This window comes from Miniopterus schreibersii (assembly GCF_964146895.1).
Source record: "Miniopterus schreibersii genome assembly, chromosome: 2".
Lineage (NCBI taxonomy): Eukaryota > Metazoa > Chordata > Mammalia > Chiroptera > Miniopteridae > Miniopterus > Miniopterus schreibersii.
In genome coordinates, this window is record NC_138102.1 from 124,445,065 (window position 1) to 124,467,525 (window position 22,461).

Sequence of the window (22,461 nt, forward strand, 5' to 3'; positions counted from 1 at the left end):
CAAATAAAATGTTACAGAAATGAGGTAAGTGCTACAGTAGAGATATGAATAAGTAACTACAAGAAAGTGCTTAATTTTGCTCAGATTCCAGGGATTTTTTTTTAAAGATCAATTGATTTCTGAGCTGAGTCTTGAATACTAAGTAGTTCTTTGCTTGTCATTCATACAAAGGACAGAGGTGTATTTCCGAGAGAAGTGCATGTGCAGAGGCATGAGGATTGGAGCACCTGTACATCACAGAGGAAGGTAAAATTCACAGTAGAAAGGTAGGCAAGGTTCACAGAAAGACATTTCTTGAATAACATATTAAGAGCACTGTGGGTTACCCTGTAATTGGGAGCCATTAAACTATTTTAAGCAGATGAATGGCAAAATCACATTTGTTCCCTCAAAGGAGTGCTTATTCCTAGTACTCCAGGAAAAGCGAATTAAAGGCAAATTAAAAGTTAACCCACTGGCACTGGGAATGGAGAGATGAGGGAAAAATACTAGAGATATTTCAAGTCTGAGACTGCAGGATTCAGTGATTCAACAGACGGAGGTGTTGGGGAAGAAAAAGGAGTCTAAGTACTAAGTTGGTTAATTGGTAATTGATGGTTCAAAATAACAGACTTATATAATGGAATAAGAAGATTAGATTTGAGCAATATATTGGGCAAGTAGAGTTTGAAGTTCCTTTGAAACCATCAAAAATAAAATGTGTAATCATCACTGTGATGGTTAATTTTGTGTGTCAACTTGACTAAACTAAGGGATGCCCAGGTAGCTGATAATACATTATTTCTAAGTGTGTCTGTGAGGGGGTTTTCTAGAGGAGATTAACATTTGAGAGTGAGAAAACACACATTTCATGAAAAATAATTTTTGAAAAATCTCTAAAAGGAAAATATAAAGTGAGAATGTGACATTGTATTATCTTTTTGTAAATCTCATGTCTGGCTTGATAGAAGATGGGCTTGAATCTCTTATCTACTTGAGCATTCACTCTGTTGTGAGATCACATGTTGTATAAACTCCCTTGTAAACTAGTGATACAAGGAGAGGAAAAAGGCAAAAAAAAATTGTATTATTGTAAAACTAATTTTGATTTTATGAGTCCCTAGAAAGGTCTCAGATTCGCTAGAAATCCCCAGATCATACTTTGATAGCTGTTGATACAGTTAAATTGCTAAGGCAAGCAACGTTAATGTCCACTTCTACTGGATTTCCAATTACATAGCCAATCACTCCTCTCCAGTTTTTAAAAATGACTTTTCTACTTCTTGTAAAAAAAATTACAAGTTACACAGGAACTTCTGTTTTGTGGAATACAGAAATTTGCCTCTGCCCTCTGGGAAGAATTTGAAACTATTTGCAAGTGTGCTCAAGACCTTCAGGCCAAGGAAGAACCACTGAGACTTCAGTTTTCTGAGGCCACATAGGGACATCTGCTGAAGTAGGCTAGAGTGGACTGGAGGTTCTTGATCTAGGCTGTGTAGCCAGGAAAAGCAAATATCCACTCAACAAAATGAACTTGAGAAAGAAAGAGTACTGAAGTCCAAACTTAAATATGTAAATATGTGTGGAGGAAGGACCAGCCTCTTGGGAGCTGTGGTGGGGAAGACTCTCAGTATTTGACTATGTGGGCATAATGGCATGCTTTTAGAAAGGATTACTGAGCAAGTATACTGTATAGGAAAAATAGAGCAATAATATTTGAGACTGAAGCTTGGGACACCCTTTGGTGTCCCTGGACCAGCAGAAGTGGTACTGCACGTGTGAGTGTCAGAAACGTCCAAATCTGTAGAGAATTTTTATGAGTTGATTTGAACCTCCTTTGTCTGACTGCAATTGCCGGAAACAAAATCTCAATGGGTTGCAATTTTGCCCCAGAGAATGGCAGTTTTCAGTTTATTTTATACATCAGAATCAAAGGAGGAGACGTAAGGGGAGGGGAGGTTACATGAGATCCATTTGCGGTAAATTAGGGAGGTGGGAGAAAGCAAAGCAGGGAAATCTCTGGGATTGGAGAAAGTGAAACAGACACACACTTCTTTTACACTGGTGGGTATAGGATAGGTAACAATTTTCAGCACATAGAGATAAAAATGAGGGGTTCTGTGGTCTCCTGCTTTGCTGGGAGGTTGTACCCTGAGGGGTACAGAAAAAAGATCTCCAAAGGTATATTATAAAAATTATATTATCTTAGATGCAGAAAGACAATAAACTGGCTCACTTAAAGATTGACCTTTGTCAAGGAAGCTACTGGCTTAGGAGGTGACTACTCACCATGACTCACTTAATTAGGAACTTTCATGTTCAAACCATCTTATGTGGTTACTTCTGGTCTCTGAGTTTGTAAGGCCACCATGCAGGGCTCCCCTGAGCTTGTCAGGTTTTTTTATGTGGCCCCTACATAGGGTAGACAGGCATACATGGCACTGTCTAGGGTATGTTATAACCACAGTGCCATAGTGTTGAAAGAAATTGTTATATATAAATCAGCAAATCTCTGGCAGGTGTTTGTAAGCTAGTCACTTCCTTTCACCAGCAACTTTATCATTACTTCACCACCCTCACTTTCAACTAAATAAAACCAAAGATTCTTGAATAATTCCTTTTGGAAAGTGATTGTTAGCCTCATGAAAGATATATGGGGATTGTAGATAGGACTAAAATTGTGGCCCTCTAAGTAATCCTAGATCATGGTAGTGTAAGTCACATCATTCAAAGGCAAATTGAACCATTTAAAAAATACATTTAGAATGAATTAATATATATTAAAGATAGACACTTTTGGGGGGAACTTTCAGTAATGGAAATTTAGAAATTACAATTCATGTTTATATTGTCAAATAATTATTTGTAATCTGTTATAATTTTTATGACTGAAAAGTGTTGAATTTATCTTGTCTAATGAAGCAAATATAAAAAATTATTTTTATGAAATGTATTAATTACACAAACGCTTTAAATTTTATTGCAAGACTTAGAGAAGAAAAACGATACTGCATATTCATATTTGATGACTTTTAATTCCAGTTACCTAACTTTGAACACCATAATTCATTGCGATAATATTAATATATGTATAGGCCCCCTTTCCTGTATCCTGGAAAATTACAATTGGGTGTGAGTGGATAGGCCTTAACTGTCCAAAATTTCAATGAGATCATTCTGTAGCCTAGAAAAAACAATATAGAAGGAATGGGGTGTATTTATATTGGACAAGGATACCAGAAAACATACATGGACATATTTATCAGAGGCCACATAAATCTCAGAGGTCAAAAGTAATATTTGGGTATGTTTTCTTGACTTGAAGAATCTAAATGTTATATTTCTAACATCTATTTTTATACCTATATATAATTTATACTACACATTTAATACATACCCATCCATACACTAAACATATTTTACATGCAGATGTAGATATAAACATATAATGTGTTATAAACACAGGTGATTATATACACATACCTGAAGGGTAATCTTCATCTTCACTGACTTCTGAAATTGGCAATCATGTATGTGTGTGCCCCATTGAAGAAAGATCAGCCTTCTCCGATATAATTCAGTACCGTAAATGCAGCCGAGTTTGTGGAACTCCTTTAAATGGTAAAACTTGGATGAAGAAAAATTCATTTTACCAGCCTAAGGAGAATCTGAAGTAATTTTCAACTCTGCATGGAAAGAGGAGATACGGGCACTAGTTGTCCCCATTTGGCTGGCCCTTGAGGACAGACTTACTAATGAAAGAGCCTTTTTCTCTCTCTAGAGACCGTAGTTCTGTGAACAGCACCTCACTTGTTAATTACGGCAAAGCTAGTGTGTGGGACTTGAACACATACATAATTAAGAGCTTCCGCCACGCTTGAGATGCTGTAGAAAACGAGAAAAAGCGCAAACTGCCAATGTGTAACTTCTACAGGCTAGTAAAAGCAGCTAAATGGTCCCTAAGAATAAAGATCTAGGTTTAATCCTGTCTGGGTTGTTATTTTCTTTGAATTTTGTTTTAAAGTTAAACATACAATACGTGATTAAAACTTTTGTAAAAAATTAAACTTTTGTGGAATCAGAATTGCCCATTAATGAGGCACTCACCCAATGTCACTCTTACACCCAGACATTACCAGTGCTGAGGATATAGTGTTTCTATTTATTTGTAGGCATTAGCTATACATAAAGAAATGGGGTCAGACTGCATATGTTGTGCTACAGCCTGTTTTTTTAGTTTGTTTAATATTTCATTGGAGATTATTCCTTATCAGTGTGTATTGAGCTATGTCACTCTTTGTAATGCTGAATTATGAACAGACCATCAACTTATGGATACTTACATTTTGTTTTGTTTTGTTTTGTACAAAGAATAATTCAGTGAATGTTCTTCTGCACATATTCTTGTACTTTTACCAGAGTAAATTTCCCAAAGTGGAGATTTTGGATCAGGAAGCCCTATGAGCTCAGATACTTCAATATTTGAAGTCCCTGCTTTTTTCATTTCATTATTTAAGAGAGAAAAGCAGAATAGGCAAACTAAGAATGAAGCATTCCCATTTGGAAAACATAGTGTCCTTAGAATACAAACTAAAAATAGATGTACTTTGTGTGGAATTTTAAAACAACCCAAGTGCCCATCAGTAGATGAGTGGATAAAAAAGCTGTGGGACATTCACACCATGGAATACTATGGAGCTATAAAAAAGAAAGATCTCTTATCCTTTGGGACAGCATGGAGGGAACTAGAAAGTATTATGCTAAGTGAAATAACCCAGTCAGAGAAAGACAAGTACCACATGATCTCATTCTTATGTGGAATCTAATAAACAAAATAAACTGATGAACAAAATTGATCCAGGGACATAGAAGCCTGGAACAGACCGAGGGATCTCAGAGGGAAGGTGGGGAGGGAGGAGTGGGCGGGGAGAGATAAATCAAATAACTTACATATTTATAAGCATAACCCATGGACACAGACATTGTATGGGGAAGACCTGGGGGTGGGGTGGATGCCAGGTGGAGGGGATCAATGAGAAAAAACGAGACATCTGTAATACTTACAACAATAAAGATAAAATAAAAATAAATATACTTCATGAGGAATTTTAAAAACTGAAATTCCAGCCCGGCTGGTGTGGCTCAGTAGTTGATCAACCTGTGGTCCGGAGATCATGGTCAAGACACACGCCTGGGTTGGAGGCTTGAACCCCAGTAGGGAGCATGCAGGAGGCAGCTGATCAGTGACTCTTATCATTAATGTTTCTGTCTCCCTTGCCCTTTCCCTCTCTGAAATCAATAAAAATATATTTTAAAAAAAAAATTAAAAAATAAAAACTGAAATTCCTTAGCTTGTATTTTAAGTATCTGGTCTTACAAATCTCCCTGTAATGCTAACCTCCAAATATTAAATGATCTCACTGCCTTTCATTTAAAAAATAGAGGTGCGTTTAATTTTTCTTTAGTTGCTTTAAGTTTCCAAAATATGTCGAGGTTTCTAATTGTGAATTAAGAGGAAAAATGACTTTTAAAGGACAGATTCTGTCTGAAGGACAAAGGAATTTTTACATACCAAATAAACATATTTTAAAAATGTGTTCCTTTACTAACGCCACAAGCACTGAGCATCTACTTCTTGCCTTTGGTCAAACCCTGTCCTTTGCTCTGGGGACAGATGTTTCAGTCCCCCTCTTTGAACAACCTCTATGGATGTGTGGAATCATTAACAAAAATGTGTGGAAATTGCTACAGTATCTTTGATCCTGGGCTCGGGGATCAGAGAGTAGGGTCACTTAATGGATCTGGTCTTCCTTTCATGTTGAGAGTTCTGGTATTTTCTAATTAGTTATCAAATCCAGTTATATTTAATACTACCAGGAAAAAGAAAATGATGAAACATAAAAATATACCTCACTCTCCCCTCCCACCCCCGCTTTCTGTCAGCCTATTACACATACCTGGAGACCTACTTGAATGCTTGCACTGAGGTAGATTGACATAACCTTCCTGTGTAGAACTTGGACTCAGAGCTTCCTCTTCATAGTTGCTAATTGGACAAAGGGTATTGGGCACTCTGAGTCTCTAAGCATGGACACTGGGCTTGTGGAGGAAAGGTGGCTACTCATTGCACTCACAGGCAAATACTTTCAGCAGGATCTTTCCATTCGAAAATGCCTGGAATGATATATCAGTTCTGTGAATTCGGTCAACATGACATACCTTGTTTGGAAAACTTTCTAAGTTGTGATTATTTAACACCGCTCACTTTATTTTCATTTAATGCCCGTGGAAGCTTGTGGCCTTATCACAGGGGAATATAAAGAGAGATGACAATGGGATTTTGTTTTCCAACTCCCTGCTAAGATACAAGCTCCGTTAACAGAATGAATGGAAGCTCCTATTGGCAACATTTGGAAAAATAAACCCGTTAAAATTGCTCCTGCTATAAATTTGGCATTTTTGCTTCAATATTTATACTTTCTTGTTTCAACGTGTTACTTCTTTTTTACATCATTTTTGTTTCCATTAGAATGCGCTCTACCTTATTTTGTTCATTTATTCTTTCTTTCTTTAATTCTCCCATCCTTCTAATCAGCCAGCCAGCCATGCTAAATACTAACAACTGTGCCAGGAGCAAGAGTTACAAAAATGAACATGACATCACTGTAGTTTTTAAGAGTTCCCAGCTCACCGGAGGAAGAAAACAAATGAATAAAATCTTTTCCCCCCTAATTTCTTTTCTTTTTAATTTTTTTCTTAATATTATTCAGTCTAACCTCATATTTTCCCATTTCAGCTCAACACAGCAAGTCAGAAACAAAAGAAGACATTTCTCTATCCATGAATTAAGTTCAGATAAAGTGCACAAATCCCTTGCTAATGCAATCAAGTGTTGCCTCCAGGTAATTCGATGTCTTCGAGGCTTCTGGGGTCACCCTTTCATTTGACAGTCAAAACCAGTTCTTAATAAACTGAGCTCCTACTCTTCCTTTCATGGAAAGCTCTGTCTCTCCCCATATCTCCAAGGACTTTCATGCAGGCTAAATGTCTCCTGAGTACCTTTCACTCTTATTTGTTACCATCCCATGTTTTCGAACCTCACTGTGTATCTTGCCTCCCACGGTTGACTGCTCCCCTCTGTCCTCTCGAGGCCCAATACCTTCAGTACTCAAAGCACCGTTAACACTGAGCTGCTTTGTACAGCCTCCTTTTGCTGAAGGTATAAAAGACTATCATCTTAAAATTTAATATTCTCATTAGTACCCCGATGTTCTGTAGCTATACCATGGAGGGATCTCTCCCTTTCTTCCGTTCCTAATATGGGCTTTTCCTCCTTGTCGTTAGAGACCTTTTCCATTTTCTTTCCTTCAGAATTCAACTATTTTCAAACCTCCACACTGTGAAACACACTTCCAATTTCCTACCATGTAATTATTATAAAGCGTATTTGGCTCCCTGTTACAACTCTCCCATTCTAGATGATACCTAGTGTCCTTAGTCTTTACAACTAGAAAAATAGCTATCTAGCTGGGTTTCTAAAGCAAAATACTCACCTACTTCTGAGATGAGTATTGTCTCCCAGATGCAAAGTCTGTGTGTGTGTGTTTTTATACTCTTTACTTTCCTATTATAGTATTGTCACACTCCAGCAGATTTAGAACATATTTAAAAGCTAAAGATATACTGAGCTATAAAAATTACAACAAAGAATGATACAAATATAAAGTTGTGATGTTGTACTTTAAGTAACGCTAATAAAAATATTGATAAATGCAAGTTGCAAATGATTTGTAAAAACAGACAACTTTTGGATTCCAAAGTTTTGTGTCTTAGAACTGTATCTATTTAGAGGCTGTTCAGTTGCTTCATTTGCTCACAGGTATTTGTGTTAAAGCCAGAATGATGTCACAACATACGCACATAGGCATAAGCATCCCATTCTGTTGGAGGTAGTAAACGATTCTTACTAAGGGTCTTTTAAAATTTCACAAATACTTGTACTTAAAAATTCTCCAATTCATTTAATAATGATTTGTTATTCCTGTGTTATCAATCTGCTGCAAAAATCACTGCAGCTGTGGTTTTCAAACTGTTATGTATAGCAATCACCTGGGAAGCCTGCTAAGTGCAGATTTCTTCTTCCCACAAGTCTGACATCTGATATGGAGGTAGGGAATTTGCTTTGTGTAAATTCCCCAAGTACATTTTAATGAATGTGATGTTTAGGCCACACTCCTTTTCTAGGAATATGGGCGGGCAATTAAATGATTTTCAAGTACAAGATGATTCATGTTACTTAAGAGTCTTAAGTACAACATAGTCTTAAGACTCTGTTGACTTTTTCCTGCCAACATAATAATTCTTTTTAAAAAAAAAAAAAAAAATGTTTTTCATTGATTTTTAGAGAGGAAGGAAGACGGAGAGAGACATGGAAACATGGATGAGAGAGAAACATCCATTGGCTGCCTCCCACACTCCTCCCACAGGGGACTGAGCCCATAACTCGAGCCCTGACTGAGAATTGAACCCAGTGACCTCTTGGTGCATGGGTCTCTTCTCAACCACTGAGCAACTCTGGCTGAGCATAATAATTCCTTTAATAAACATAAACAAGTTCTGCTAGTGCTTGTAGAGGTAATAATTATACTTTGTATGTATACTAAAATGTGTATAATGATGATTTCTAATATTTGCATAGTGCTTTAAATTAAAAATACTTTAATATATATCTTTTATTTTCACGAATAAACTGTATTTGTTGTATGGAAGGTGGGCTGGTGAACTTGGATTGATTTTGAAAGGGCAATGTTGGGATGTCCCATTAAATTTACTACATGAATGTAGGTGGAGAGAATTTGAGACTACAGTTAGTGAAAAAATGCTGATTGAGGAACACTGGAAGCATGAAATAAAATTGCAGCCTACTTTAACTGCCATATTTCTCTAAGTGCCTCAGTGATAGAATTACTGTACTAAAACATTTGACACATAGCCTGAGAAGCTTGAGACTAGGTGGGGATGGTGGAGGGTGAGGGGAGTGGCTGGGGGTCAGTATGTAAACACCCCAGCAGGGTTCTAATGACAAAAGATTTCTGGGGGAGTTGGAAGCAAACATGACTATCAAATCTATAGATAATATTTTGAATTAAGAAGTAATGTATGAATCAAATGAAATTGATTTTTCCTCCAGAGATGTTATCTTTTAAAGTATCTAGGGGGTCTTAGTGATATTGTTTTAAAAAGTAGTTGAATAATTAAAAAAAAAGAACTGTATTTATTTGTACAAAGGGAGAGATGAGTGAAAAAACAACAAGGTAATATCTCATAATATGTCTGGGAAAGAAAAGTCAAATCATAGTGTCAAAACCAAGGGAAGCAGGAAGATGTGCATGGGAAAATAAGTCACAGCCATGAAAATTACCTGCCTTATAATGCTGTATGATGCTGAACTAACTGGCACACTGCAGGGAGACAGTTCCATAATCTGAGTGTTTTTTTAAGGCAGATAGCCCAAGTCCTAAGATTTGTTTAGTCGTTTTGTATATCTCTTACACATTTGGTGAGATTTGTATCCCTCACATTGAGAATCAGCTTTAAAAAAAAAATTGGTTCCAATCTCTTCTTGAAACTTAGATCGTCTCAATGGCATGGTCGAGGGGCAGGTATTAGGGAGCAGCTTTGGGTTTTGGATGTACCCTATTGTTTCCAAATAAGAACCCCTTTCCCCTTTGACTGCTGACCCCTTGCTCCTGAATAATTTATTTGTTTAGACATTGAAGGAACAGTTTCCTGGTGCTCATAAACTTGCTAAATCAAAGAGCACTAGAAACCTGCCAGCGACTTTGAAAGCCTCTGGTACTGACGGCAACAGTGCCATTCATTCAGACAACTGCGTTTCAACTTTTTTTGATCTTTAATATTAAGAGGTACACGATCCCTAGATAGATGTTTCAACATATTTGTATTCTACATTTGAGGGTTTGGCAGTTAATGGAATAGAATCTGGGGTGAAACTTGTCAGGTTAGTGTCTCAGGTACTATCACTTTGTATCTTATGACTTTGTTAAAGTGACTTAATATTCCAGAACTGTAAAATGCAGTAGGAATAGTGTTGTCGTAAGAATTGATGTGAGTTAATTATGTAAATTGCTTTTAAGAGTGTCTGGTACAAGTAAGAACTATATAAGTGAGAACTTTTATGATTATTCTGTATTGGTAGCTGTGTGTACTCATATACTATTGAGTGAAGAAATGAAAGAGTTGAATAAAAAAAAAACACACTTGCAACTTTATAATGTGATCCTTAAACATTTGGAGTTTTTTTTCAGGAGAGGAAGAAAATTGTCTTTTAATTTGTTTCTTAACTCTTTCTTTAGTCTTGTTGCCTATCTTCTCCCTTAGATTTGCTCTTCTGGATAAGCCTCTACCTTAAATTGATATACTTTAAATAGTAACATAACTCAATGATTTTTTTTTCATATTCATTCTTCATGATAACCAGAATATTTTATTTATAGGTAGAAACCTACAGTGAAATTTGGGTGGCTTCCAAGTTTCCATCAGTGTGGACTGCACCTTATAGATGTAAAACTCGATCTAATACATGAAGACTTCTAGGATCATATACAGTCTCTGGAACCATCATCTACATTTATTATTTTTTTCAGTCTGTTGCCCTTTAACATTCTTTGGGAATAATATTTTTGCTCTCTCCACAGGTATACAAAACAGTCAAGAAATTGTTCTCCAACATAAGTCAAAAGTTTTTACCTCTATCAGCTGATAACAGAACTTGAGACACATTATACGTGCAACTCTAATTGATGTTACCTGTACATCTCTTCTCTCACCTGAGCAGCATTCGAAGTGAAATCTTCAAATATGCTTTTACTGTTTTTCCTCTACAGGGTTTGATGCTCTTAGGTTTGGGTCAAAGTATATGACGGTTTAGGTCACTCTCTCTTTTTTTATTTCTTTTTCCCTCCCTGCAGTTTATTGCTTTTGCTTCTTTATTCTTCATTCTGGTTTCAATCACGACCTTTTGCCTGGAGACCCATGAAGCTTTCAATATTGTCAAAAACAAGACAGAACCGGTCATCAATGGTACAAGTGTCGTTCTACAATATGAAATCGAAACGGATCCTGCCTTGACGTACGTAGAAGGAGTGTGTGTGGTGTGGTTTACTTTTGAATTTTTAGTCCGTATTGTTTTTTCCCCCAATAAACTTGAATTCGTCAAAAATCTCTTGAATATCATTGACTTCGTGGCCATCCTGCCCTTCTACTTAGAGGTGGGACTCAGTGGGCTCTCCTCCAAAGCTGCTAAAGATGTACTTGGCTTCCTCAGGGTGGTAAGATTTGTGAGGATCCTGAGAATCTTCAAGCTCACTCGCCATTTTGTAGGTCTGAGGGTGCTTGGACATACCCTTCGAGCTAGTACTAATGAATTTTTGCTGCTGATAATCTTCCTGGCTCTGGGAGTTTTGATATTTGCTACTATGATCTACTATGCCGAAAGAGTAGGCGCTCAACCTAACGACCCTTCAGCTAGTGAGCACACGCAGTTCAAAAACATTCCTATTGGGTTCTGGTGGGCTGTGGTGACCATGACTACATTGGGCTATGGGGATATGTACCCCCAAACTTGGTCAGGGATGCTGGTAGGAGCCCTGTGTGCTCTGGCTGGAGTGCTGACAATAGCCATGCCGGTGCCTGTCATTGTCAACAACTTTGGAATGTACTACTCCTTGGCAATGGCGAAGCAGAAACTTCCACGAAAAAGAAAGAAGCACATCCCTCCTGCCCCTCAGGCAAGCTCACCTACTTTTTGCAAGACCGAATTAAATATGGCCTGCAATAGCACACAGAGTGACACATGTCTGGGCAAAGACAATCGACTTCTGGAACATAACAGATCAGGTAAGGCACAGTTTCGAATGCATGCCATTAAATACTTTATAGACCAGTATGTCCCGTAGGTAGCAGGCAATCATTTTCATTTTCTGCAAATGTTCATGAGTTTTCAGTTCTACCCCTTCACAAAACATGTGTTTGTGTCAGGCTTATAGATAGTTAGATTGTAGCTTTTCTAAATAAATTCCAAGTAGATGTCTGCATAGCTGGTCTATAGAGTTTTCCTGCTTTAGTGGGAATGCCCTTTGCTGATGGTGCCAATATTTTCTTTTGCCTGTGTGTTGCTTTTGTGCCAATGTTTCTTTGTTTCCCTGCATGGTGTGATGGTATGGTATTGGCCATTTTCCATCCTTCATCCTCAAAATGTGGATCTCCAAATCATTTGGCTTGGTGTGTTTGTCTCAGTTTTATCTCTGCCACATGGGACCATGCATCTCAACCTAATTCACAAGAAGCAGTTACTTAAGAGGAATAGATGCTTACATTTCAAAGGCCTAAACATCAAAGAGGTGATATGGAAAGTAGCCCTTTTGATAACAAAGGTCTTCCCTAATAATATTCTGGAGAATTGATTAACTTTTCATTATTCTTAAATTAGATAGGATGTTCAACATAATCCCGTTGGACTGGGCAAGGTGCTGTTTCACCAACTCACCATTATTCTGGGGATAGATGATCTGTTTTGGCTTGTCAATGGCAACGTTGAATTTCCTTGTGGATTTCCTTTTTTATGCACTATGCATTGGGATCTCTTCCTTCCCACAACTGAAATTTAGATGATTGACTGCCTGACACCAGCTGAGTCCCCGCTCCTCTCCATTGCCATAGATAATCTAGAGTAGACAGACTAGATTGACTGTCAGTTGATATTCAGTTTGCTAAAGTAATCATCAGTAGTATAATCTCTAATCCATTATGGCTGGTACAAATAAAATATTTTGTAGATGAAACTACTTAATTACCTTTTAGCCCACTATGAAAATTTAAGATATATATGCATTCACGATAACTTGGGTATATGTAATCTTTTTCATGTAGAAAAGTTATTTATGATCATCCCATGAGAACAATTTTGCATAATTTAGAAATAGCACCCGTTAAACAAAGCAAGCAAGCAAGCATGCAAACAAACAAGAGGCAGGTGACATTTTCGTAGGTTTCTTTCTTAGCTTCCAGAAGTTTTCATGGAGTAAGTAGAGGGATAGATGTGTCTGAAACTGAACTGCTTTTTAAAGATTTTATTCACAGTCATTACATATTTTTAGTAGATTGTTCTACTAATTCTGTCAATATATATCTGAAAACTGTAAGGCTAAAAATATTTTTATGGAAGGTGGAGTTTAGTGGGTGTTGCTGGCCTCGTCAGACTGTTCTCAGAACACCCGTGCCTTATGGAGGGCATGGAGAAAGGCCACGCTCAGCCGGGGTAAACACTTATAACAAGCTGGTATCCAGGCTGATAGCTTAGGACCATCTTTGGCAAACATACAGAAGTAAAGTGTTTTTCAAGGGCATTTGGAGAAGTTGATCTTGTTCCATTATGTTCAAAACTATTTTGTCACTTCAAACTGGACACCAAGTTCATCAGCTTTGGGACTATTTTTATTAAGATTTCTGGGAAAAATTACTTTCAGAAAATAATAAAAGCGTGTGTCTTAAAGAGCTGCAAAGGTAGATATTTACTTAGGAGTTTTTCCTTAAATGGGATCCACTTTTTTAAAAATTCCTTTTCACAGCAACTAGATAGCATGTCAAAAATTGTAAGGTATTCATTTGTACGCTACTTCATGAATCACACTTACTTTGAATTCATTATTAGTTTTGTGAGAGTAAATTTCTTATTAGATAGGCTCCAAAGGGGAATTAAAACTTCCCAAAGAACATTCCCCTCCCTTTCAGCACATTTCCATTTTGCTCCATGAAGATATTTGTGGTGAGTGACGGAAATCTTTTTCTTATCATGATGTGATTATCCTATTTTGTATATGGAGTGACTGCACTATGGACATTTGGTGTAAACTCTCTGTACTGTCTGTCTCGTTCCCTCATCCATCACTGTCTGTCAATGGGCATGGCGCTGTGACCAGTGCTATCAGGTGATGACAGTTCGGGACGTCAGTCGCCATTATCACCCCCAGAAAGGCTCCCCATCAGACGCTCTAGTACCAGAGACAAAAACAGAAGAGGGGAAACATGTTTCCTACTGACAACAGGGGATTACACGTGCGCCTCTGATGGAGGGATGAGGAAAGGTAGGCCTGCCTCTCAGATCCTCACAGGTGACAGGACTGAAGCGCTGCGGGTACATGGAGTCATGCACAATTCTCTCCCATCGTTTTCTGGGAAATACTAGTCATGGTGCTTTTTTCCATCCCTCATCACATCTTTTCTCATTCCAAATATTTTAAAATATAATCACAACAGTCTACTTGGCTGTCATATCTGAGAGGCATTTCACCCTTGTTTATTTTTTATTTTTTGTTTTCCTTGTGTCTGGGAAGAAATGTAATGGAGTATTTAAAAATGAAGTCACTCAGCTCATTATTTTAATATAACGTACTCAGCAGTCTTTAACAGTTCGTTTTTCCTACAATTAATAAAACTCACTAGTTGGCTCTAGGCATATATTTGATAAGTAATTTATGATTAGAAAACAATAATAAGGCTTTTTCTCCAAGAAAAACATTAATTATACTCTAAATCTTGTAGCTAATGTTTGGACATTTTTTGCTGTCATTTATCCGAGTGTTAGAAGATTGAAAAGGTGCAAGATCCTGGGCCATTTGGGAAAGGTTTACCAATCACTTGAAAGGCTTTTTATGTATTTATAAAATAGGGTTACATAATTTCGCTTCAGGGCAATGATTTAAAATGTATTACTAGTTTTCAACCCACACTGAACTGTGCCTGGCACATATGTGATATGTTGAATGGATAAATTTTGTTGGGCAGGCTTCTTGGTTAAGGAATATAACAGAATATTCCTTATTCTGTTACTCCATCACGTGGTTCAGTTTTTCTAGATTGGGCCACTTGGACCATTTCTTAGGTGCTGATTTTGGTTTTTGTTTTGAGTAAACTTTACAGATATCAGACAATTGAACCTTTCTCCTCCTTGAGAACTAGTTTCGAGACATTACCCACCCTTGTCCAAGTGACCATATGCTCCTTGTTACCTCCTACCTTGATGGTTCCAGGTGTTTTATTGCCATAGCTCCTTTCTTCTGTTTATTGACAGAATGGGGAAAAAATTATAATAATTTCTTATGCAGTGAACTAAATTTAAATGAAAATCCACTCCCAAACTCTCATATTAGTGCAACTGAATTTTTAAAATATTTTGCTCTTCACTATTCATTGCAGTTTCTCCCTATTGAATATGTTACCATTTTAAGCCTCAGATATTTATTTTGTGATTCCCTCTCTCTTTGAAATATCTCATTACCCATGTTGTACTTCTCTTTCATTTCTTCTGAATGCCCTGTGTTGCGCTATCTGTCTCCATGCCTTTGAGTCTCAGAAGACAAAGGGCTGCCTTTGTCTCTTCAGTATGCAGAATTTCAAATCTTTCTTCATTTCAATTACTTCCATTCTCTGCTTCTATTCCTTTCACCAAAATGTATTTCAGTTATCAGAATATGTTTATTTGCTATTTTACATGTAAATATTATATTAGAACAATTTTTAAATATTTTATAAATATAGTTAATATCCTATTATAGTACTTGAGCAAAATATATGTACATATATTAAATAATCATCATAATAATATCTAATGATATCTTATTAGAACATAATATTTTAAGTGCATTACATATCTTAACTCACTATTAAGCTATATACATGTATATATGGGTATATATGTATATCTGTATTTATATGTAATTTGTGGTTAAATTTACATACATTTTGAGCATTTTCTATAAAGTTCACAGGCAGTGTTTATGCTAAGCTTACATGTTTAAGAACGTAGAATTTTTTTCTTCATGTTAAACAGTATTTTGAATTTTAAACAAAGATCACATATAAAAAAAACTTTGCAAATTATAAAGCACTACGTAAACAGAGTTTTTTCATAAAATGGCAAAGTTTCATGAGCAAAGCAATTAATAAGATATTTAATGTGTATGGAAAAGTTATACATACAATGTTATTTCACAAATTTTCTTTATCAATGAGAACATTTTTAAAAATTCATTATGAGCTTTTTATTCTTTGTCGTTTCTCACCATAATCAACTTTTTTCATTCTTGGCTAATTCTTTTGGAGCTGTGTGTTTTTCACTAGGTCTGGTAACACTTCTGGCTCACTTCACTTAATCATCTCTTAGTGTGCTGTCTTGTCATATCTATCAGGAATTCATTCCTCTCTTCTGTTTCCTTTTATGTAAATTATAGATTTCCTTTTATGTAGATTATAGATTTCACCTATTACTTATACTCAGACATCTATCTCCTGTATGATTCTTTTTTTTTTTTTTTTTTTTACCTTTTAAGTTGGTCTCTCTACTGATTTGATTTTAGAGTTCTGAAAATTCTTCCCTATATAGATGGAAAAAAGATTATTGGATTAGCATTGAATTATTTTTCTATCAACAAACATGAATATAGTTGGGCGTATATTAAGAAAACTTATGGATTCCCTAAAAGAGTAAACTTCCAGTACTTGGAGCTTATGATTTTATTTATGCAGTAATTTTTAAGAAATCACATTTCATAAACAAAAATATACCCATTGATAGTACATGAGTAAGGAGTTTTAATATTGCCCCAAATAAACACATTCTCTTAAGAACTATATAAAATGCACACCACTGTAACCACCATCTAAATATAACTTACATTCATTATTATATTTTTAAACATTCCATTGAATAAAAGTTTGATGGGAAAATTTTTTATCAGATTTCCTAATCAGCAATTAACCTGCAGAATAAAGAAAAATACATTTATATGAATACCTATAATTTTACCAATGAGATACTTGTGACTAAATTAGAAGGGAAGTCTTTTCAAATGAACTCAGAAATGATAGTTATTAAAAAGAAAAGGATTTATAAACAAAACAGTATTTATGTTAAAAACTATAATTCAGAAAAATAACTGAACATTTAGAATGACGGCCAAGATTTACATATAACTAACGTGATTAATATAAAACTGTCATACAGATTTTTGCACTTTTGGATTCCTGTAGGGCATGTGGAGATTTGGGGAATGAGATGTAAACTTCTATATGGGTGATTTATAGGTATTAACAACCCTTTTGGCTCACTCATATTCACAGGCTTGCTTTTAATCAAACCCAATCAATGTGTATGGTGAAGTTGCCATTTTCAGGTGACACAGTCAACCAGGAGAAATTATTCTTTCTGCAATTTCCAAAGTTATATTTCCAATCATTTTACCAAAGGGTAGTAATTACTAGCCCTCCAGGCACAAGAAGTTTCCTATGTAAGGATGAATTACCTGGAATCCCTTTTTAATCGTTTAGGACGTCTTCCCATGAACTATTCCATCATTCACCAGAGTAGAATGAAATATATACCACCTCCCGTGTTTTATAGCTCAGAATACTAACGACATATATTGGCAGACAATTCTTTCATTAGCAGAACTCATTTCCTGGAGAACTTTACCATAGTTAATTAATGACACAAATTTCCATCTACAAAATATCAAAGAAGACATCTGTTCTGCTGAGAGTTGAGATGTGTAGGCGAGGAAGGGGCTCGCCTCCAGTGCAGCCTCGCCGGGCACGGAGCTGCTCTTGCCTCCCACCCGTGTCTGTCTCGGGCCTTGTAAATCAGATAATCACTAAGGCACTTCAGTCACCTCCCTTCTCCCAGTGAAAAGGCCAGAGGGAGCAGTGGCTTCTTCCCCAGAAGTCCCATGAGTTAAGGAGACAAGTAGCTGAGAGGAATAGAAGGAAAGGAAAGGAAACGGGCCCAGTTTCTTGGTCACCAAGCACCCTGAGGCTAATCAGGGCCCAAGGAGTGAACCGTAAGTCCGCGGGAGACAAGAATCTTGTTCACTGGGATTGGATTTATTTGCTCAGCTTTGGCTGTCCAGCAGAAATTTTTTTTTCCTGCTATACAACACTTGTTCAATGGAGCTGTCAGAACATTTCTTTCCTAAGGGGTATAATAAGACATTTTTCAGTCAATAGTTGTTCTTTTAAGACGTTTCACTTCTACCTGTACACTAGGTATTTCCTACCTCACTTGACTACCTAGAATCTTTTCTAATAAAAAGTACTACAATATATGAATTCTTCCAAAGGTCACCTTGATGGGGTGTTTCTTTTTCAAAAATTATATTTTATTTTTATTTATTTATTTATTTTTTGATGGGGTGTTTCTTGCGTAGCTAAGGTGAACCACTGGGTTAAAGCTTATGAGAAGGACCTTTTATTCTGGAAGTCCATGACTATCATGAATGAAAGGTTAAAATGCAAAATAATAGAAAGAAAAAGTGAGTTAAATTTAAATTGTTCTCAATTCGTGGTGGGGGAGTCAGCTGAAAACATCATATAATAAAATTCAGACTTTTATTCACTGAAATTATGATTCAATTTGTATTTTATCCATTTTCTTTTTTTCTTTACTTTTTTATTGAAAAGATTAGATATGGGCATTCATTCTACATCATCTAGATAATGGCATCAAATGTCATTATTTGAGAATCATTCTTTTATCTCCATAAAGCTGGAAGATTAAATATGCTATAAAAAAAAGTTAGGCATTTAGAGTTAAGCATGCTTTAATAGCTAAGTAAATACTAAAAAATCAAAGGAGAAAATATAGCCCATTAAAAATTTTTTTTTTCAGGAATTTGTTCTGAAATTTAATAATATTAGCCATATGTATATCTTACTTAAGTTGCTTTGCCTAGTTGTAAGAGTGTTCTGGTATTGTATATGCCCAAATTGCATCAATACAAACTATAATATAGAAAAGATAGATTTTTGAAGTATTGCAACTGTAATTTGTGATAGCTGGTCTACTCTTTTGGGAACGACAGCTATAGTGAACTTCAGTATTTTTAGAGTTAAAAATTGTCTCAATATTGAATTCTTTGTAAACAAATTCTTTTTTGAGTTCAAAAATAGCTTTTGATTATTCTGCATGGTATTATTTGTGTCTATTTTCTGGTTGAATTCAACTGATATCTGTGCCTTTTTTTATAAAAGGATATGAAAAATCCCGAAGCCTAAACAACATAGCAGGCTTGGCAGGCAATGCTCTGAGACTCTCTCCAGTAACATCACCCTACAACTCTCCTTGTCCTCTGAGGCGTTCTCGGTCTCCCATCCCATCTATCTTGTAAACCAAACTGCCATCAGTCGGCTAATTCGTATTAATTCAAGCACTGTCTACCCTGTAACGGAAATAATTAAACATAGAGTTACTCCAACCTCCATTAATACAGTACAAATCTGCATGATGTTATTTGAAGTCAGAAATGCCATTTGGGTAGCTAATGAATCTTATCCTGGCTTTAAAGATTATCTAAAATGGTGGTACTACTTCTCCATATTAATTGCCCTGATCTCCTCTGGCAATAAAATAACAGAAAGTATCAGATACGGGCCAGTACACTAATACATAAACATATTTTCAGGGAGATATACTTAAAACAGTGTGCTTCCAAATGCCAATCACTTCATTGGACCTTCATTTCTGTGACTCTCTAAGCCATTCTGAAGATGTCTGGGATCCTATCTTGCTTGCATATAACGTGACTTTGGTCAGCTCATTTGCATGGACCATCTTGTCTCTGTCACCTGAAAGCAATGCCACAGAGTTCAGGGACCATGGATGGCTCGGAATATGTGTACTTGCATCAAAAACCATCCTGCTGATATGAAACTGGTCGACTGTTCCTGCATGTTGAATGGTGGGGCAGGGAGGGCAAGTTTCTCTTTGACATTTTTTTTTATTCTTTGAAAGATTTGTTTTAAATAGCTTAATTTCATGATTGATTTACCTTTCTTCAAAAATGCTGTATTGGAGTTCTGAATGTCTCTGGTTGTTTGCACACAGATAACTACAAAGAGGTTGTCATTACTGGTTACACGCAAGCCGAGGCCAGATCCCTGACTTAATGGCTTGGGGAAGGCACAAAACATGAGCGACAGGTAACTGCCAGCCAGGCTTGCATTGTTTAAACAAGAATTGCTGCTTGATCTGAGAGTCATTTTTATTTCAAATCCCACGATTTGTTATTATTTTCAGAGGCAGAGTGCCAAATATTTCCCAAAGCTCTCATGCCTTTTTTTTACCTCCTTCCTTTATTTTTATTTATTAATTTATGTGCAAACATCAAAGAGCATTGTTGTTCACAGGAGGCTTTCTTGACCAGCCTTAAGTTTCTGACTCACAAGAATAATGAGATTTTCAGTCAATGTTTAATCAGGTGCTTTGTCCTGATTGTTGTTCTGTCTGTCCGTCTTAGCTCCCTGTCTTAACTGTATATGCCATCTGTCTCCATAAAGCACAAAAATGCCTTGATAAGGTGTTCATGATTTTAGTATTGGGTCTTCTCCCCTGCCCCTTGCCTTTTTTGCTACTTGAAACAGCTTCCCTGCTTCGTGTATAAATTAAGGATGCCCGGTAGGCTGAGTTAATCAGTACTATGAACCTCTTGATAAACAGGATTTAGCCAGCAGCAATGTCACCATTGCTTTTGGTTGCCTGCTGCAGTGTCAATTTCTGCTCCCTACCAACCAGCATTCATCTCTACACTCCAATGAAACCCCTAGGGAGTCTTATTCAGTCCAAGTGAAGGAAATTCTGTTTCCACATCCCCATGAATGCAATAGCAATAGTGTATCTGGTGTATTGGGTATGTGAGGGAAGAAAAATGCCATCATATATATTGAGGGATAAACGATATTTCTAAGGCATTCGGGATCATTGAGATTGTTGATTAACTTCTAATTCTTATGTTTATTTTTTGTTAGGAGGACAATTATCACTTTTATTCTTGGCCACGTAACTTGTATTACTCTATATCCCCAAGTCCTAGAGCATGACCTGCATGTCAGAAATCTTGTACAGCAATGTATTTACCCAGACGTACACATGTGATATTTAGAGATTCAGTGATCCTCTTGATAACACCACACATAGAAAGCTATAATTGCACACCACTTTATGGTAAAGGAATTAATATACTGTCTGGTGCTGCTGTTATTGACTGCAGTGTTGTACAGAATTTATCATGGATTTTTGACTGCTGAAAAAGGGACAGTGGAATTTAGCCATACCAAGGACTGTACTGGAAACAGACTTCTGCTGCTGAATGTGCCCTGATGTGACCAGGTTGCACTTGGAAGATGTCCCCAGGTCTTCATGAAGCATTTAAAGCTCGTAAAAGAACTGTGGCTGGAACTCATTTGGTGCTCCCCATATGAGTGGTCTGCTTGTGGACTGGCCAGTGTCAGTGAAACAACTGTAAATACCAACATGTGTGCATGGGTCAGTGGTTTTGGCCAACTCACATCAAAGGAAGCCAAATTCATGATCCACATCTCTGAAGCTTCAAGTATGGCCCATAACTCTGTGAATTACCCCTCATGGGCCCGCAGTAGATTGTGCTGTGAATCATCCAAGGCAGTGATTTTGGTGTAGTATTGGTCTGTCTTAATTTCCCTTATTTCTTCTTTGTTGGTTGGATCCATGAACATTGACTGTATCATTTTCTTATAAACCACTTATGCTATCAGCCTGTCATATTATGTTGTGAAATTTTCAGTGCCTATTTATCAAAACTAACTTATTTTTAGTCACATATTTTTTAGTTCTGGAAAATCTCTATGACAAAAACACACACACTCGACATTATTCATAGTTTGTCTTTTGTCATTGTTACCTCAATTATAAATATTATAGAAAAAATTCTGGCAATGAGAGTATTTTTTTACTAAATGATCAAGGAGCAATGTTAGTATATAGAAGAATATTAATCAAATTATATCCTCAAATGTATATTTTGCATAAAAGAGATATTCTTCAATCAATTACTTTTTTGTGAGTTTTGTGGTAAATGAAGCTTGTACTTGTCTTTAAAACTGTTGTAGTTGAAACTGTATAAGTATTCCTCATCTTGCTTAATCAGTATTTCTGAAATCTACTAGTTCCCCTGGGATTCTGAATATAACATATAACATACTTATGAACCCCTGTGTCGTGGACCTCTTGTGAGCATTTCGAGTGCATGCACAACCTTGGTGATAACCACGAAAATGTAACTAACTGAAATGCAGAATAAAAGGCAAATAAGCTGGGGATCAGCTGGAATCCTATCTGATTAAATTATTCATATTCTTTTCTGAGCTCTTCTCTTTGTTTTGGAGTCTTCAACAGGTTTTACTATTTTTATGTTTCATGGTACCAAACCAGACACTCATACATAAAGAAATTGGGATGAAAGGACTTATGACTATGTACAACTCTCACTTTCATTCAACTCTCAAGCATGTAGCCAGTGTTTTTCTCTTCTAAGTGTTTTGTTTCTCTAAATTTTCTTATAATTTGAGATGGCCAAATTATTAACTATTATGGCA

General features: G+C 36.4%; 1 protein-coding gene across 5 annotated transcripts in view; it reads left to right on the plus strand.

Annotated features, from left to right (window-relative positions):
- The window catches only part of KCNC2 (potassium voltage-gated channel subfamily C member 2), a 171,248-nt gene extending 149,019 nt beyond the window's left edge, over window positions 1-22,229 (plus strand). The window contains exons 3-5 of one of the 5 annotated variants that reach the window (XM_081127688.1): window positions 10,971-11,898; window positions 19,937-20,031; window positions 20,857-22,229. In XM_081127688.1, the coding sequence (XP_080983814.1) occupies window positions 10,971-11,898; window positions 19,937-19,998 (990 nt within the window). In that variant the 3' untranslated portion in view covers window positions 19,999-20,031; window positions 20,857-22,229. Of the gene's footprint in view, window positions 1-10,970; window positions 11,899-13,979; window positions 14,145-19,083 lie in introns of all 5 variants that reach the window. The other 4 variants (XM_081127686.1, XM_081127689.1, XM_081127690.1 and 1 more) reach the window with 4 other exon arrangements.
- The last annotated feature ends 232 nt before the right edge of the window (window positions 22,230-22,461 follow it).